This window comes from Dermacentor albipictus, chromosome 7 (assembly GCF_038994185.2).
Source record: "Dermacentor albipictus isolate Rhodes 1998 colony chromosome 7, USDA_Dalb.pri_finalv2, whole genome shotgun sequence".
Taxonomy (NCBI): Eukaryota; Metazoa; Arthropoda; class Arachnida; order Ixodida; family Ixodidae; genus Dermacentor; species Dermacentor albipictus.
The window spans coordinates 37,195,963-37,214,176 of NC_091827.1; the positions used below are offsets into that span (position 1 = coordinate 37,195,963).

An 18,214-nucleotide genomic window follows, 5' to 3' on the forward strand; every position below is an offset into this window, starting at 1 on the left:
GTTCACAGTGACATACTTTTCGCGCTGCTTCGTGTATAATGTACGTGCGCGTAAGTTAGGTTCCGGTATGCGTCGTGGTGTGGAAGTGTTCGCAACCTAGCTCCCCGTTCCGGAGCTCATTTCGCGAGGGCTCGTTCGCATACCTTGCGAAGCGGAAAACCCTATAGCGACGATTACGTCATATAGTATACGTATACGTACTCGGTATAGAATGCGTTATCACTGCATTGTTCTGGCATTGCATGATTCGAGTGTTCCGTATACCTGGTCGTACATCTTGATTCTCATCCTGCTTGTAACTGTAGAGCGAAATTTTGGGCCGCGTATAGTACCATAGTTTCAGACAGTGTAGATATGCCAGAAGATATGTACAGACAGTGTAGATATGCCAGAAAAATGGGAAGTGGCTTGGCTCAGCTATGCCAGGATGTACGTAGCGTAAAGTTACGGTTATGCTTCGTTAATTTTCCAGACTTTTGCGCCGACTTGCAGCGGCTCGACTCTCCTCAACCTCCATGTCGAGCGCGCTGCATCGACCGTCTATCCCGCGCACATAGAGTTTCTCACTACATTACCTAGAGGGAAATCTGGCGCTGCTGCGCTGTGGTATGCATGGGAATGCCGGTATATTGTGGATTCGGATTGGCATCGTTCTCGTAGAGACAGGACACCTTGAAGACGCGCTTGGCAAGTACCGTTCCGTCTGCCACAATGATTCATTTTCTACTAGAACAGCACGTGAAAAGCTGTCTTAGCTTTATTATTACGCGAAAACATGTTTTGTTTAACTATGAGAACTTATTATTGTGTGTACGACTACAAGTTACGTAAAAAGTATCAGCGGGCCGCTAAAGTTGGAGGACAGACGACAAAGTTCGCGCTCGCTTTAAAACAGTTGGTCGTCTGTTCTTGCTTTTCTTCGCTTGGTCATGCATCGTGGGTGAGTAAAGATGTAATATGCGTGAATGGAAACATTTTATGAAGATTTTACTTTGAGAACGCGTTATTTGCGTAGCCATATCCACGTTTTAGACGAAGCCTCTTACAACACCAGCCAACACGAGCCTCGCAGACACATATACCGTCATTCCCATGACGGCACGGTGCCCCCATAAGAAACTCCCATAGACGGTGGCGCCAGATTACCTACCCTCTAGGTGTTATAGTGAGAAACTCTATGCCCGCGCATTTGTACGCACGGTGCACCCTCCTCGCGCATGCGCAGTGCCGCGCGGCGCCGCAATCGTAAAGGCGCGTTGTCCGACGTTAACGGCGCGCGTCGTTAAGCTGGAACCGCATGGCGCGTTTTTCGCGAGCGAAAAACGCGACGGGCGGCAAACGCCCGCGTTGCCGCCGACGCGCGAGCACCCGTACGAAAAAAAGGAGCGGCGCTTTCGCGCCGCGTTTTCCGGGTTGCGAGACAACATAACTCTCAACGACATGTATTGTCTCTGTTACCGCATATATAATATGCCCTTAAACTTACAGAACACTACAATAAAATAATCTGAGTGTAATTAGAGAGCGACATTTCTTTCCGAATTGTACTTATCAAGCTTAAATTCAAGCAGCAATATTGTGTGCGAAACTGCGACTGTGTACCTTCCGCATGCTGAGAAGCCGCTGCTTGTTTACAACTTCACATATGAAAAGAAGGGTCGGCCGCTTACTACCGAGCAGAAGAGGCGACTGCTACTATTAAGGGGGATGCTGATACTGAAGCAAGAAAAAATGCGGGTCAGGAGGTACATATGGGTGCGGGCTGCCTGGTTGAGAAGAGAGCGAGCACCATACACTGGTATTATTAGCAAATTGTCTTGCCAGTATTAGCGATGAGACGCGACGCTTCTCCACTTTAGTTATTAGGGCCTCGTTGAAGGTTGCTTTGTTCGTTTTAGCTGAACACGATGCGCGAACCAACACGATGCGCGAACGAAATCACGGTAGCACATGTTTTCCTCTACGCGCGCGCCAGTTCTGCCGAGAAAAAAAAATTCCGCCAAGGAGGTTCCGTCGAGATGCGTAGTGTTCCTGTATATGCTCCCGCAGGGAGCAGAGTTGCGCATAGGTCCGCCGTCGAGATCCAGCTCTGCAGCGAAGCCCCTCCTCGCGCGCGCAGGAGCCAAATGCCGCGCGGTGTTCCGCCTTTTTCTCTAGTGGTCGCGAGCTACAAGCGCCAATTGTTCGCAGGCGCTTAGCAAAGGGCACTTCTTAATACAGGTTACGCTCGAATGAGTCATTCGTGCATTCGGAAGGGGTGGGCTTCCAACCAACCGAAACTTTGTATGTACCTATGTAAACACGCATATACAACACACACATGAACGTACAAATAGGGGGTAGGACTGCCTTCAATTCCCCAAAATAAAATACTCCCGTGGCTCGAACAGCTCTAAAGTTCGCTCGCAAATGCGCAGTACGTTGCCACAAAAGGCGGTGCAATGATTTTCAGCATGCATATGTAGTTGTCTTATCATTGTCAGAAAGCAAGACATGTTTTAAAGAGTGTTTAAAACTTCACACACGTAAGTGGACACTTAGCGCATTTTGGCTGCCGAAACCAGCCGATTAATGACCGTCGCCAAGAGAGCTATCGTGCCTGCAGTTATGTCAGTGACCGTTAACAGAGCGTCATTTATCACTAACCATCGTTCACAACAGCTGCACGTTTTCGATACATGCGGTGCAGACACAGATTTAAGCGCATTTCAAAATGTTCACATGCGCACATTTTAAGCAAAGCTTACTTTTAGGATTCATTCATACCGCAGACTAATCAGCTATATAGTAGCAGCAAATCTGCAAGTAGAAAAATATTCAAGATGCAAGAGCTTCTAGATCAAATTTATTTCATACAAGGGAATGCATGAACGGCTGCTGGCAGCACGCCAAGTGTGCTGGTTCTTGGAACCTTGGGGACAGTATTCAAAGAAAATGTAAAGGCGAAAAGCTATTAAGTGTAACAACAGGTTATTTTTATTGCACTAATCACATCAAGATGGCAAACTTGCAGAGTATTTATTCACACAGTGCAGACTGGAGTCTGACAACACATTTTTGGCATCGTACTGGCACAATACAAGTGCCAGTACGATGTGTTTCGTATCACTTCACCAAGGTCCTTGACTTCACATCGTCGAATACCAAACCTGAAACCCGCAGCTGCTCCTCTCAACGCACGATCGACGGTCCGCTGAGTGCAATGGCGATGGCACTCTGACGGAAACGACGAGTTCCGCATGAGTCGGCGATGCGCCCGTAAAGTTGGCTTCGCAGCGGCGCGGATCATTTGACGTCATTTTTCTCGCTCGGCCAATAGGTGTGCGAGCGGCGCCGGAAAAGGTATGCGCAACTCTGCTCCCTGCGGGAGCATATGCAGGAACACTAGAGATGCGCAGAGAGTAGGGCCATCTTGTGGCAAAAAAAGAACCGAAATGCCACGTGACCAAATGCCACGTGACTTACCTGAACTCTGATTGGTGGACGCGCGCGCGCGACGCGTTTTTTTTCTACTCCGAGCAGCAACACGCGGCGGCGCGATTTCGTGATGGATCCTGCTGGGCACGCGTCAAAATAACGCGCGCGTCCCACCATCCGCGCGTCAATCGCTCCTGAAATCGCGCCATGCGGTTCCGCCTTTAGACGCCGTGGGCGTCGGAGCGCGTTGGCCTGGTTGGCCGCGTCTGGTTACGTTGGCGGCGCCAGTGCGTCGAACCGTGGGTCGAACTATAGGCGCTGTTTCGAGACAATTTGACAATTACGAGCCAAAGCAGAAGATGAATTTTCTTGCAGTTGGCCTTTAAGGGGAAGGTGCGTGCAAAGGCGAAAGCGTTCGATGTGTTACACTTTTTTACATCTTTAACGAAATGCGCTTGCAGCAACTTCGTTAAAAATGGTTTGACGAATGTCGAAGGTATGTTACTGAAAAAGAAAAAAAGAAAACACTCGTATTATTCGTTTCATTCATAACCAACAATCCGATATGGTGACACGACATTCTAAATGAAGCGACCATGTTCACATAGTGCTACTGAACGTGGTTATATAGAAATTATGTGCTTTTGCAGTGTAGCATAAAGCTTGTATGAGATAAAATCGTAGTCAATACGCTTTAAGTTGAGTGAAGTCAAATTAACGAATGAGAAATGATTCTGTCCGGTTGTAGTTCATTAAACTGTACTGAGCTTTCACTTACACACTTTTTTTGTTTGACTGAGTGCACCTCAGTATACAAGCGTCACGACTAATATACAGCTACACTCGCCTAAAGGCTTTAAAATATTTAATATTAATGTTACGAGTTAGAGAGATTTCGGCATCGAGATGGAGGCTAGTTGAAGCTTTTTATGTTAGCCACATGAGAAATAGCATACATGTGTTTGCGGAGTAAACAACAGTACTGCGTCTATGCTTGTCTCTATGCATTTATAATGTCCAAAAAAAGCTACAACACGGTCAGACCGCGAATGGGATATTCCCTCCGACTGGCATAATTCCCTGCCGTTCGCAGAGAGTCCGAAAATATAGATTGCGCAGCACACACAGTGCACACAATGTGAAAGCTGAAATGCATTCGTGCCGGCTTCTGAAGCTCAATACTTCTAGAATATCACAGGCCTGCTGCACCCACTCCCAACTTCGCTAAGCGAGATGAATATAGGTTCTGTTTATTTTGACTCTCGACGGCTACGTTCTTTCTGTATTGCGCCCAGTATGCCCTCTATACGCATTCGGGCAGTTTAATGCAATCTTTATTGACCTGTTGCTTAATGCGACCTTGTTTATCTTATCGCAGGCCCGCACACTGCAGAAAGGAAGGCCCGGCGCCAAGCACACGCCTGATGCAAATGCCGGTTCTACGAGCATCGAACGAGATCATTGTCCAACCGTCGCGAGGATCACAAACTCGGACGCAACACGGCTGTCGCTAGGAAAACACATCGACTGATTCGGCGAACTTTAGGAGAAGAAGAAGAAGAAGAAATAAAAAAAAGAAGAGCAGAGAGTACACAAATACTACTCCCAGACCAATGTTTGGCATGCCTCCAACGTACTCTCGGTGGACCCTCTCCACCTCGCTTCTGGTGTAGGTAAACGCCAGCGACGCCAGCGCCTCTCAGCGTCATCGCCGGCAACGAGGAGGACGTGCTTGGCAGTGGCATAGAACACGTCGTGTTTACACACAGTCACACATCATTCCCCGGAGCATACGTGTAGGTGCAGTTGGTCGAACAAACCAAACAGGCGAGCAAAGTTGAACAAAGCAAACAAAGCAAACTCCGGTATTCCAGAAACGAGATTATTCGGCGAAGCAAAGCTTCAGAGAGTAGGCGCACTTCTGCTTCTGCTGTTGCGTCAACCTCCTCTTCGACTTTCGTCGGGAACGGCGATGCTGGAACTGCGCAGCACGACTACCGACTCGAGTGTCGGGGGAGGAGAAGAGGCGTCCCGCAGACTCCTCGTCGTTTGCGTGTCGTCATAGCCGTCTACCGCAGCGAGGACGAGCAGACGACGCCGGGCGTTTATTCGCGTCGCATCTGAGCGTTATTCCGAACCTCCACGCACCTTTCGCGCTGCCCTCGCAGTCTTCCTCGGAGTCTCCCTCCTGTGTCGGCCTCAGTGGATTCGCCGCCTCTCCAAAGTCCACTTCTGCTTCCTAAGTACTCTTTTTCTTTCGGCGTGTTCCGTGTAGGCCCCTTATGTCACAGAACCAGACTCGGTGAGTCAGCCACTACAGCAGACGGCCGTCTGTTCCCTCAGTCAACCTTGTCGGATCCGTCTGTTTTCTCTGAAACTGCGCGCTATATGGAAATAGACGAGTCATTCGCCAGGTGGCTCTGTCAGTTCCTTTCAGAAACGTCGCTGGACTCGTCTGTTCCGTTTCTCGGGGAGGAATAAGCCTGCGTAAAACACGAATCCTCTGAAATTTGACGAGTCGTTCACTAGGTGGCTCTGTCTCCTTTGCTCCGCAGCGTTGTTGGTGACGCAGACAGTCACGGTGGTGACAACGCAGGCAGTGCTCGATACAGTGCGAAAGTAATTTCCTTGGAAGTGTTCCCAGTCTGTCGCAGAACGCACTGCGCTTTCGCGACAACTAGTTGTAATATTCGACGACCTCTATAGAAGTGACCGAACTAGAAGTTTTCTGCTACGTTGTCGTCGTACTTGGACTCCACTTTAACAGATTGCTACTAAAGAATTCATGGTTGCGAAACCTACCGACCTCCGTCTACGTCACCAAGGTTAGAAACACGAAGGAAAAAAAAGGACATCGCTTGCCACCTCGTCGTTTCTTAAATTATGAACATGGTCTAGTTTTCAGTCAAGCGGACCCGGAGAAAAGTTGATCTAATGGGATATGTTCGTTCTTGTAACGGCAACGTCGTTAGAGTTTCAAAAAGCCTTTGCGTTGAATTTTGCACTGAGTGAGAAATAGGTTCACAAACCTAGCCGGAGTTTGGGTAATATCGAATGGTTCGTAATATCGAATCCACACCGAGTCCGCAACATTGCGCAACGAAGCTATATAGTTTTGAACGCGCATCGATTGGCGACGCACTTGTCACTCCGTTGGCTCAGTTACTTTTTTTTCTAGACGAACATTTGTGCAGGAACGCGGTCCGGTTCTGCCAAGCTGTCAGTCTACGGCAAAGCAATCCTGTGTTTCTTTTATTTTTTATTCTTCTTGTTCCCGCAAGTTGTAAACTCGCGCTACTGTGGCCAAAATCCTACAAGGGACGATTCCTTGGAGGCGGTGGTAATCTTAGCAAAGAAGTCGCGAAAGCTTTGGCTTAAGTGAACTGCTAGGCTCCGTGCGACGACTTGGGCAATTGCGAAGACACGAGAACTAGAAAGTTCTGGCTTGAAAGTTTAATGAACTTCGTGGGTTAGTTTTTTGCTTCTGCGTCTTTGAGGAGGAAGAGACAAAAAAACAAAAACTACAGGTACGGTTGTTGTATTTCCTCTGCCTTGTACTTTGACATTCTGTTTCTTTCTTTCTCGCTTCTTTTACTGACGAGCGAAGACGTCTTTCTTCGGCTGTTTCTACGTCTACATCTCGATGTAAGGCAACTACAATATCTTGACATCTGTTATTGAACAGTAATAAATTTGGAACGCCTTGTCAGGACAGGAAAGCGCTGATAGTTTGCCAACCTATCCATTGCAGTGTTGCTTTTACAAGCATCCAATAATTCCTTAACTTGAAACCTAATCGATTTCCCCACGCTTTGTCCGGTGACAGGAGTTAAATTTTGAACACGTCGCAGGCCGCTCTATCGCCTTATGTTTATAAATAACGTCATTGTCGCGGCCGCTAGCTCGGCAATGCTTGAATGACAGTCTCTAAAGAAGCTGTCCAGAAGTCTAAGCGAAGACGTCAGCTCCCAACTTGAGGAAGACGTGTCACAACTACGACGCAATTCCGTTGAGTCTTGCTCTTTCTTCGTGTGATAGCTCGCTCGAAATCGGGCAGGCTTGCGAGAAACTTTCCAGCACGACGTTTCCAGCAGTAACATTTCATTCGCAGCGTCGATCCCGTTGTAGTACAAAGAGGGACGGAGCGCGCAGACAACAAAGCTATTTTCAATAAATTGCCGTATATTTTCCCCCCGTTCAATCCAACAATAGCCGCAGCCGACGGCAGCCCACAACGAAGACGAGTATAGCGCGCGCGAACGCTCGGACGACGTAAAAAAAAATCAAAGAGAAACCCAACAGCGCTAAGCCTTTCTGACGAGGGGAGTAGCACGTCTTCGTTGTTTTCCGGCGTGTCTCGGCGAACCATCGACTAAGCCGAGCGGACGCAATGGCGTGACAAACGACGCGGCGCCGCCTATCGGTCGTAGACAGCCCCAGCAGCCAGCGCCGCCTGGGGTGGGCGAAGGGATTCGTTCCCCCTTCTGTTGATGTCACAGGTCGTTCGCTTCGGCGTTTGTCGTCGAGCCGGGACAGTTTTTTTTTTGTCGGGAGCGGAAAACGATTACTCGCCGGCGTAGCAGCGGTCGCAATCTGGCATCGAGATGCTGCCGCCACTCTGAAAGCGGCGTGGAGAGGGGGGGATCCGGTGTCGCAGGGAGAGGGAAGCGACTCGTTGCATCGGAATCCTCCTCTGTCGACGACGATGACCCGACCATGTGTTGCAGCCGATGGCATCTCGATCAGTCCTTCGCACGAGTCAAGGCAGGGAGACGTCCCCGTATAACCCAGGTGTCAGACAAAGCTGTTGACTTTTGCAGGGCGTCGGCATTCGGAACTTCCCACACGTATCGGACTCGTCTTCTATTGGCTTGGTTACCGATCCTCGTTTAAGGTGTAGCTAGCTATACGTATCTTTTCTTTCTTTCCTCCCTTGCAAGGTGGTGGCAAGTCTTGCTGCAAATTGCCAAGAAATGCAGAACGCTTAGAAGTTGACGGGTTTTGTTCCTCTTATACCCGAAACCCTGAGGCTTGAGCGTTGGGTATTCCAGTGCTACTTAGACCACAACCACCTACGCCGAACCGGCAGTTAGTCGTGCGTCATCGTCATATCTTTTTCCTTGGCAACAAAATCGTCTTACTCCAATTCGACTGTTTCCAAGGTGGCGTTGTTTTCGGCGGCATGCCATCTTTTTCGATCGGAACGGTCTGACACCGTGGTAAGCTCGACGTCCGCGGTCGACCTTGGATGTTATTTTCCGTGACCACGGCTTTCAGTTTTCGGATGATTTAGTCATATGTTTATTTATGCATGTTGCGAAGTGCAGAATACACGATTCATAGGAAACATCCCCGCGAGATTCCTTTGCTAACGACGAAGGAGCATACCAGTGCGGTGACCCGTTTGTGAGGCGCCTGGAAACATTGCAGAACACTCCGCTTCTTTCGAGCTATCGTATCAGCTTTGGATTTGGAGACTTGCAGTCTCTTGCGGGGTTTGACAAAAAGCAAGGCAGTCCTAGAGATGCGGAAGGGACACGAAAACAGATCTACTAATCATCGATAAGCCTCGATGTAGGAAAGAACAGACAGTGTGACTCACCTTCGCAACTGATAAACCCGTGAAGAAGACTCGCCGCCGAGAAGGCGCGAATTCTCCTAGCCAAGGAGACGTTGCCTGCCGTCCGAGTGATGAGAAAACAGCTCTACGCGTGCGCAGTGCTCGCGATCGTGTGTCACCGGCAGTGTCACTCGTGTCACATCAGTGTCACGGCAGTGTCACATCTGTGGGCGCGCATCGGTCCATCGGAACACCGACACCACGTGGCGTCACATAGTGGTCTCGGAATCGACGAGTGAGGTTTGACGTCTACGCGGAAGTCACCCCCCCCCCTCCAAAGAGGGTGTTGTTTCCCCCAGTGAGTGTGCCGGTGTGTGGTGCGAGTGTGTGCGTGCCGGCGAATTCAAGTCTTGGAGGTGATGGTGCGGTGATTGGTGCGCGTGGTGGTGACGATGGTACCGAGTGAACGGTGACGGTACCATCCGGGGGTTTGTTGTAACCCTGACGTGGCGTGGATAGCCGCACGCTTCTGGCCTATAGGTCGAACTCGAAAAGGAGGAGGTACGATTCCGAGAAGATCGAAATCAAGTCGCAGTAGGTGTAGAAGAGCTCCGGAAAAAAGCAAGTACTGAAGCCAGAAAAAAAAAGAAACGTGATTCCAGACCGTAAAATTGCAGAGTGTGCGACGACGGAGAGCTAAGAGCAGAAAAAAGAAAAAAATAGCAATTCTGCAAGCGTCGGTAACCGCAGTTCCTGGAAATGTAGATGAATTCCTAGCATAGCTTACTGACACTGCGTTAAACGCTCTTCGGCGATACCTCTACGAGGGACAGCGGAAGGTTGTACCACAGGCTTATCGAACTCTCATCAAAGTTTAACGAAGGGTCCGCCACGGGATTTGAAAGAGGGTAGAATAAGTGAAGCACTTTCTAAGAAGCTTGAATAAGGATCTGCAAGAAAAGGTCGAAATAAAACGCAACGTTTTAGGTTAGGTTGGGGTCACATAACTTCTGGCAGGTTCCGCTACAGGAGCTAGAGATATATGTAAGATTAAGGAAAGGCCAGGTCCAGGTTAAAACGCGATCAGTAATAAAGCCACGCCAAAAGAGCAGTAGCGTATATCCCCAGGAGCGAGTCGGTTCTCAGTGTCAGATAGGTCCAGGAAAGGCAGACCATAGTGAAAGCATAAACAAGAAGCTCGGTGGGTGTGTGTGGTCCAGAGAAGAGTCAGCCCTAAGAGCCCGATAGGTCGACGAAAGGTGCGAGATCGGAGTAACGGTGCAGTCAACGTCGCAGTTGGGAGAATCCCTGGGAGGCATTCGCAGTCAGACAGGTCCAGCAAAAGGGTGAGGGTGCAAGGCTTAGGGCCAAGCGAGACAGTGACGGGAAGGTCCTCCGCGCGCGATCCGGTCGGCAGACGAGCACTCAACCCGGGCCAGCGGCTCCGCTGAGACGGCAGGTCGGGCGCGGCGGGCGCAGCAGGGACGACGACCCCGGGGGGAGGACGTCGGCGCGAGTCCCTCGGGGCGTGGCCAATGTCCGACGAGGACGAAGAGGAAGAGAGCGTCGCCGGAGATCTGGGGCCAGCCTACCTGACCATGGGCGTGACGGCGTCCGTGCTCAGGGCCTACCACCGGATCGCCAGGATGCTGCGCAAGGCGTGGACGGACATGCGCTTCGGTGAGTGGCGCAAACTGGCGCAGCCGCCATTTTTGTTTCTCTGTGGATGGAGCCGAAGTTGTGCGTACTCTTCCTCCCCCCCCCCCCCTATGTTCCGCGCGTGATTTGCGGGAGACATTTGTAGAGGCCGTCGCATCGTGCGGGTATGATGAGTGAGCAGCAAGCCTGTGATCAAACCATCTCTTTCCTATGCTGTATACCTACTCGTTGAGCACAATTACAGACGTAATTTCGACATCAGGAAAGTTCTGGTGCCCTCTTTCACTTCCTAGAGTACCTCCTACCATTCGCGGGTGCTTTTGTGACTTCACGGGACGCAAGAGCAAAAGATGTACACACGCGCTGACAGGTACGTAGGCTCGCGTCACGGGCACAAAGAGGGAAGTAAACAAGAGAGTTAGACACTCACACGCATAATGTGGGAATGCACCTCGCTCCTGTTTTCTCATCCCCCCGTCAGCAGCGAGACTGACTGGACAGCCTGGCTCAGGTCCGGGGACGTCGACCGACAGCTTGAACTGGTGGACTGGGCGGAGAAGGCCAAGCAGGCCCAGGGCCTTACTTGAGCCCGATCCCTCAGCCACCTCCCCCTTTCCCCTTCCCCCTTTAAATAAAGTTTACCACCACTACTACTACGCGTAACGCTGCTGGAGCACCTTGATACGTCGATGCGCACGACGATTTCGTCCCGCAGTAAGTAGCCGCAAGGTTACTTTCTATTAATGATTTTCCGTGGTGCTTCGCGTGAAACAGGCATGTTGTGCGTAGCTCTGTTTGTTTGATAGATAAAACACGAGGCAAGAATGTACGGCGTACGCCATTTTGTATTTAACTAGAATACTCGCTTTTCAACCCTTAACCAACGGAATCCTTGAACGAAATTTAGCATCCTCTCGACAAAATGAAGGAATAACATTGCAGTAGTGGCCAACGTCATTTTCTATGACTGAAGTCAGCTCAGGGCAGTGTTTTTTTGTGGTTTCTCATGGATGCATGCTTTTCTTTTTCGCCTTTTCGGTGCCTCTTTCACTGCCACTGAAGCCATGTCATCAATACGAAATGCGTTCCGAAATGCCACCGGGACTATGGTCTTAAGGCAGACACTTTCTTCTATTACGTATACCCTTGCTTCACCAGCCGAGCCAAGATATACGTGACCACCCGGTTCTGTATACGCCCGCCCCAGTGGTGATTTAAAATGTCTGTCCCTGCTCTAAATTAAAGCTTCAGCAGCGAACTGATCGTGATGCACGCTTTTCTTGGTGGCCTTTGCACGGTTCTTCGGTTTTGTGTTTGTAGCTACAGGTTCTTCGCAGCCTACATTTTTCAAGCAGCCCATTAAAGGTCACGCCGGCTCGGGAAAGGCAGGAGCTTGATTAGTATTCGAGCGAGACTCTTCCTGCACTCTAATCAGTATTCAAGCTTCTTGCCGTCGCCTTCCCCTGTAACACTGCCTGCTGTTCATGCCGCTGAGTCGTGTTTTCTCTACGAACATCAAAGGTGACTTCGCGCCGAGCGCGGATATAAAATACAGTCAGCCGCATATGACTCGAGATATAAAACTTGGCAATTCCTCGAATGAAAAAGAAGGAAACAGTGTGGGAGACTGTAGTGGGCAGACGGGAGGACACAAAAAAATGAGTTACCGGGAGCGACACGGTCTCATTAGCCGCGGATATCTTGCGAACAGGCCCTGCTACCGGTGTTGCGGGGCAACACGGTGTGGGTGGAACTGTTCTTGAGGGGGGGGGGGAACGTAATGAGGAAGAGCGAAAATTAAATTTGGAGCAGCGCTAATGGCCAGGTTCGGCAGATGGCGATGTCACCGCTCTTGTAGCCTTTTTGAGAACGACGTGAAAGCGGAGTCAAATGTCTTAACGCGGGTCAATTAGTTCGACCTTTCGTAAGCGGGAACTCCTCCACGTCCTTTCGATCCCGCCCTTTCCTCTTCATCGTCGTTTCATTCCCTCACATCTCCCCTCCCTTCCCTTCGGGCCCACTTCCTCTCTACGGTTTATACATCCTCCCCTTTAAAATTTTTTTTATTCCTAAACACTTTCGTTTTTATTTATTATTTTTCACTGTGTCCCTGTCACACCTAATTCCTTGTCTCTCCTCTTTCGACAGTTCACATTTTCTTCATTCTTTCCTTATTTTATTCATTTCTATCCAACATTTCGCTCCCTCTCTTTTCTCCTTCTTTCCTTTCCTGTTATCGTCTCTAGTTCCGCCCACGTTTCCTTGCTTCCACATTTTCCATAACACGTTTCCGTCCAATTGCTAACTCCCCTACTTTCTCTCCTTAGTTTCATTCATCTCTAGTACCGCAACTACTCGCTTACTTCCCTACTCTGGTTTCCTCCCCTCTGATTCTGTCTACATACATTTCTTCGCCTTCTCGTTACACGTCTTCCCAATTTCCTCACGGCTTCCCTACTTCCTTCTTTCTGTCGTCGCTTCCTTCCGTCTTCGCCTTTTCGTTACACGTCTTCCCAATTTCCCCATTGCTTCCCCACTTCCTCCGTTTATCCCAACTTTCTTCCGTCTCGCTCCATGCTTCCTTCATCGCTTGGTTCTTTCTATAGAGAATTTTTTAATTTTACTTGCCTTTTTTCTTCCCTAAACTACTATTACCTGAATCTTCCCTACTGCTCGCTTTCAGTCTCTTTGTTTTCATTCCTCTCTTTCTCCGAAAAGAAACCAAACACCGGAGACGACATGACACAAATCTGTCTCGAGCCACCGCTTCTTCTGTTCGCTGTCGCGTACAGGTCTGCTCTACACTGAAGTGCCCAATAAGGAAGAGCAGCAAAAAAAAAAATACCTCTAGAGAGCTTGACTTCAGTGCTATATTTTCTGACCCGTCTTAACAAGTGGTCCTATTCTAGTCCCGCGTTAACCTACCTTAACGCCGCAGCTTGCCCCCGAGGTTTTCTATGTTCGGCAGAATCGGGCTCCCAGTAACGTACTTGGTTTATTTTTGTGGGTGTGCCCCGGCTCGTTTATTTCAAGTGAACGGCTTTTTAATGACTCGACCGCTTTGCTGAACCGCTGGCCCCTTTAAATGGAGTACGAGCGTTTAAGGTGGATCTCCCGTGATCTGCTCCTGTAACGACTCGCTCAGGCGAGCTTGAAACGTTGGTTTCTTTAACGCAGGAATATACCAAAAGTTTAACATTGTAAGCTGCTACCGGCCATGTTAGAGCATTAGGGAGAAACTACTATTTGTTATTTATGGAGATGTGTTGTGGGAATTCTATTTTTCTCCCTTTTCTTCTCGCATCGAAAGCCAACAATTTGCAACATGACATGACAGTACACAGAAGGACAGAACAGGGTGGAAAGAGGACATACTGGAAGGATGCAGGAATCAGCTGCATGGCTTGCCCTTATCACCAGCTTCCTCAGGATCGCGTTCACTTCGTTTAGCGTCTTGTGGTTTCGGAGCAAATTAATATATTTTCTCATAAAGTTGGATATGAAGAAAAAAGAACCGCTGTTGGGTAACCGTAAGAAAGCGGCATTCCCACTCTGCCAGAACATGACTTGTATGTGTAAAGCGGCATCTGCAAACCTTTCACAAAACGCGCGTGACATTATCTGCGCAGACCAATCCTGGATTGCGTGAAGGTGACGCTGCATGTCCGTATTACTAACCGATTAACACATCCAACTTACGTTACTAAGTTGTTCTTTTGCTGTCTCGTTATGGTTAGGCTTTGCCAACGGCCGTATACACCTCCTGAGTGCGCGCGAAAATAGCTTTAGGAGGCAAGAGGTAGTGTTGGGTTAATACGCGGTTCACAGAAAATATCAGGATGACTACAAAGGTCTTGCAGTGTGTCTTTTCTGCAGCCCTGCTGTATCCCACGTCTTCCTCGTTCTCTGGCGCCTTTCGCAGAACGTTACCACAGAAGGTTACCGCATAAGGTTTCGCAGAGGGCGCTCGCATTGAGAGAAATACTAGCAATGTGCCTTCGGTTGTTCGCTGTTCGATCAATAGCGACCCCGGCGACTCTCCAGGTTTAACCCGCTTACTGAATAAATAACCCAGGAGCGCCAGTCAGAGGCCTCTGGCAAATTCGGCGTCGCCTGCCGGCCAGGCCCAGCAAACCGTCGTTTATGGAAACACATTTGTTGGCCGAATGCGCCCATAAGCTTTCTGGCAATCGAGGATAATTAGCGTGTGCAATTTATGCATAAAGAAAGAGTGCATCTCGCCGCGGTTTAGACGCCGCGCTCTCGATTCAACGGCGGGAGAAAGGCACCATGTTTTATGCAAATACGAGCGACCAGAGACATATAGCCTTTCCGTTCTTTTTCAAGCACTTGCTTTCTTTTTGTGTGTGTACGTACGCGTCCACAATTCTAACACTTTCGGTATCCACAGTTCTCACCCGCTTTCTCGCTGCCCTTGTTTCAGAGCGCCTTTCGTCAGCAGTTAAGAGCACCGCTCCGGAAGATTGCCTCCGTATTCCATTTGCCTGCCAGACCGCGGAATTTCCAGACGTTATTCCCGTTTCCATTATTTCCCTGCAGGTGCTTACATCCTTTCCACTCGTTCCCCATTTGTTGTTTTGCCGCCGCCCTTTTTCCCTGTTTCGGGTTACTTTTTCCCTTTAGCCCCTTGCACCTCGGACATCCTCCGCCATGCTCAGCGTCTAGGGTGCGTTAGCGCAGCAGAAGTGCTTACCCCGGCTGAAAGCCGCAGGAACGGGACCGCAGCTCCGTGGTGTGCGGTGTCTGTACACCCTCCTCCTCCTTCCGCTACTCCCCTTATCCCAGTTCCCTCGCATTTCGCTCTCCCGACTCCCTCTCCGACAGGGACGCGCCGGATGGAAGCGGGGGCGTGAATAATGTATGCTGCGAGGATCTCGACTTCTTGGTCTTCGGTTCTGTCGCCGACGTCAGCACTTCGCTCCGTTGCGCCCTCGCCACCGTTGCGCCGTGCTCTGCGAGTGCCGTTGCACCTCCCGCCTTCTCTCGCTATAGAGCCTCGTTCTTGCGTAATTACAGTAGGTGCGCTGCAGCGGTCGCGTAAGCCACGCCGGCCGGCGACAGCTGTATGCAGTCTGCAGGACAGAATCGCGAGGCCGTGCGCCTGTCCACAGCATGCAATCTTGAGTACGTAAGGACCGCTGTACGCAGTCGCATATAAGATTGCGCTCCAGCCCCTCGCGTTAGTCAGCATCTATCTATCTATCTATCTATCTATCTATCTATCTATCTATCTATCTATCTATCTATCTATCTATCTATCTATCTATCTATCTATCTATCTGTACTGTCCTGTCCTGTCCTGTCCTGTCCTGTCCTTTCCTTTCCTTTCCTGTCCTGTCCTGTTCTGTTCTGTTCTGTTCTGTTCTGTTGAGGACCATGGTGATCGGGCTAGTTGATACGGTGCCATTATAAATAATGATGTTATGTGCAGACGCAGAACATTGTTGCGACGTTTAACTTGAGAAGCTCCAGGCCAGTTGTTCAGACCGCGTCGTCGAGCAGGGACATTGGTAAGGGTTGCGTTTTTTCTTATCGAACTTAAATTGCAAATAGACGCGCTCGTGCCACGTCCACGGACCTCTTCGTGTGGCGCGTGTGTGCGGGTGGCTTTTTATGCGAAGCATATTACGAGGGCTCAACCCAGCTCCTCAGGCGCGGCGGTGACCATGAAATCACGTGACACCGTGACGTCACGACAGAGGAGAAGTGGCTTTGGCTCAACTCTTGCAAGACGGGCTGGGTGGGAATCGAACCAGGGTCTCCGGAGTGTGGGACGGAGACGCTACCACTGAGCCACGAGTACAACGCTTCAAAGCGGTACAAAAGCGCCTCTAGTGAATGCGGTGTTGCCTTAGAAACGCGCTGTTTCTAAGGCGTGCGTCTCTTGCTCAGGCGCACATTTCGTTGCCGCGCCGAACGCTGCTTTGCTCGACGCTCACCGCGTCCAATGCGGGGCGCGTAGTCGCTGCCCTGTAGCCCATTGTCTTACACCCCTTGGCGGGTCGACGGGAACGCTGTCGCGTTCCACTCTTGAAGGCGAAGAAGTAATGCATGAGTTGTTTCTTCGTCTAGCCGAACCAAATATAGCCAAGCAACAGCAGTTCACCAGGCTAAACAGTGGTTCAACAACTAAAATAAAGGCTAGTATGCTTCGCATCCTGGGCTTAACCTTACCTAAGCCACAGCCATTTTTTTTTCTTTCAAATAGTTTTTTAGTTAAAATCGATCGAAATGCAGTCGTTGCAATTTAGCACGCTTGGCTTTCATTTGGGGGCCCTGTGTTTGCTTGAGAACGCAGGTCGGCGCTGCAGAAACTGGATTAAAACAAAAGAAGTAAAAGAGAGAAACGTCACACATAGCTGAAATTTCTCGCTTCCCACCGCGATTGTCGCAACGTGGATGTCAGCACCGGTAATTGCATCAACGACTCTGCGGTCAACAAGAGAAATGTATGCCACCGCAGCGCGTCCCTGGATCAAAGCCAGCTTTCTTCCTTGGCACCGGACGTGCGTGGAACCGCATAGTTCTTTTAAATCGACGCTTTCTCGGCGAAGTCGCTCAAACGTTCTTCGGTTGAGGCATAGCGGAGGCACGGCGTGTGACGTTGCTTTTCGACCGGGGAGTCTTTGCCGTCCGTGCGGCTGCTGCTGTGTGTAGAACAAAGTTTATTTCAACGAGGGGCGATACGAAGACCGAGTCACAAGCACGGCGCGATACCACCAGCACGATAACGTATACAAAGTCCATAACACTGTATACATAGCACGTTTTGAAAGAAGTCTCCTCGAATCCACACTCATTGACATATAACCACATAGACCCACGGGAACGCACAGTTTGCACATAAACTAATTGTCACATTACACAAAAGGAGGTTCAATATATACAGTGTACACAAGTGGCTTGCTGGCTAGCTTACATGCAGGACAGCACTCATATAAAGAATCGGCTTTCTTGGAGCCCCATTTGTACTACCTCTACGCATGGGCCGGTGTCGCGGCTTCTATTTCCTGCGGTATCACGCAGTGAAGCAACAGAATGCTGCCTAAATGTTCTAGGCGCAACAAATAGACACCTTACAGCGCGGAATTTCTTCATATAAGTCTTATTTCCATTGGTTTCCAGTGGTCGCCTAGTAAGGTGTGCTGGTGCCGGAGATGGTGCAGTGGTGAACGGGGCTGATCCCAGAGATGGCGTGATGAAAAGTGAGCCAATCTCGGAGGACAGTGTAGCCCGCGGTCACGTGGGTCGCGTGGTTTGGGGGCGGGGGAGGAAGAGAGAGAGAGGGGGGTTATTCTTCCCGTCCCGCTGGTTTGGCGGGCAGGCAGACACGTAATCGATATGGTGCAAAACGCGTTGTGAAATACAACAGGTACGAAGCATTTACGGAAGCCTCACCGCAGATAGATTCACGTAGATTCCAAACTGTATTGTTGAGATTTGCCTGTCTACGATGTCTGACTTCGGAGGAACGAGCTTGACTCCCCTTATGCCTTTGTGCTAGATTTACGTAGAAGACAATTTTTTTTTGTCATTAAGTACTTCGACGCTACTACT

The 18,214-nt window shown here is 49.8% G+C and overlaps 1 protein-coding gene across 2 annotated transcripts in view; it reads left to right on the forward strand.

Annotated features, from left to right (window-relative positions):
- Positions 1-18,214, forward strand: part of LOC135905686 (A-type potassium channel modulatory protein KCNIP1-like) — a 348,523-nt gene that overhangs the window by 132,176 nt on the left and 198,133 nt on the right. For both annotated transcript variants that reach the window (XM_065436651.1, XM_070521905.1), the window contains exon 2: positions 4,796-10,657. In XM_065436651.1, the coding sequence (XP_065292723.1) occupies positions 10,513-10,657 (145 nt within the window). In that variant the 5' untranslated portion in view covers positions 4,796-10,512. The remainder of the gene's footprint in view (positions 1-4,795; positions 10,658-18,214) is intronic.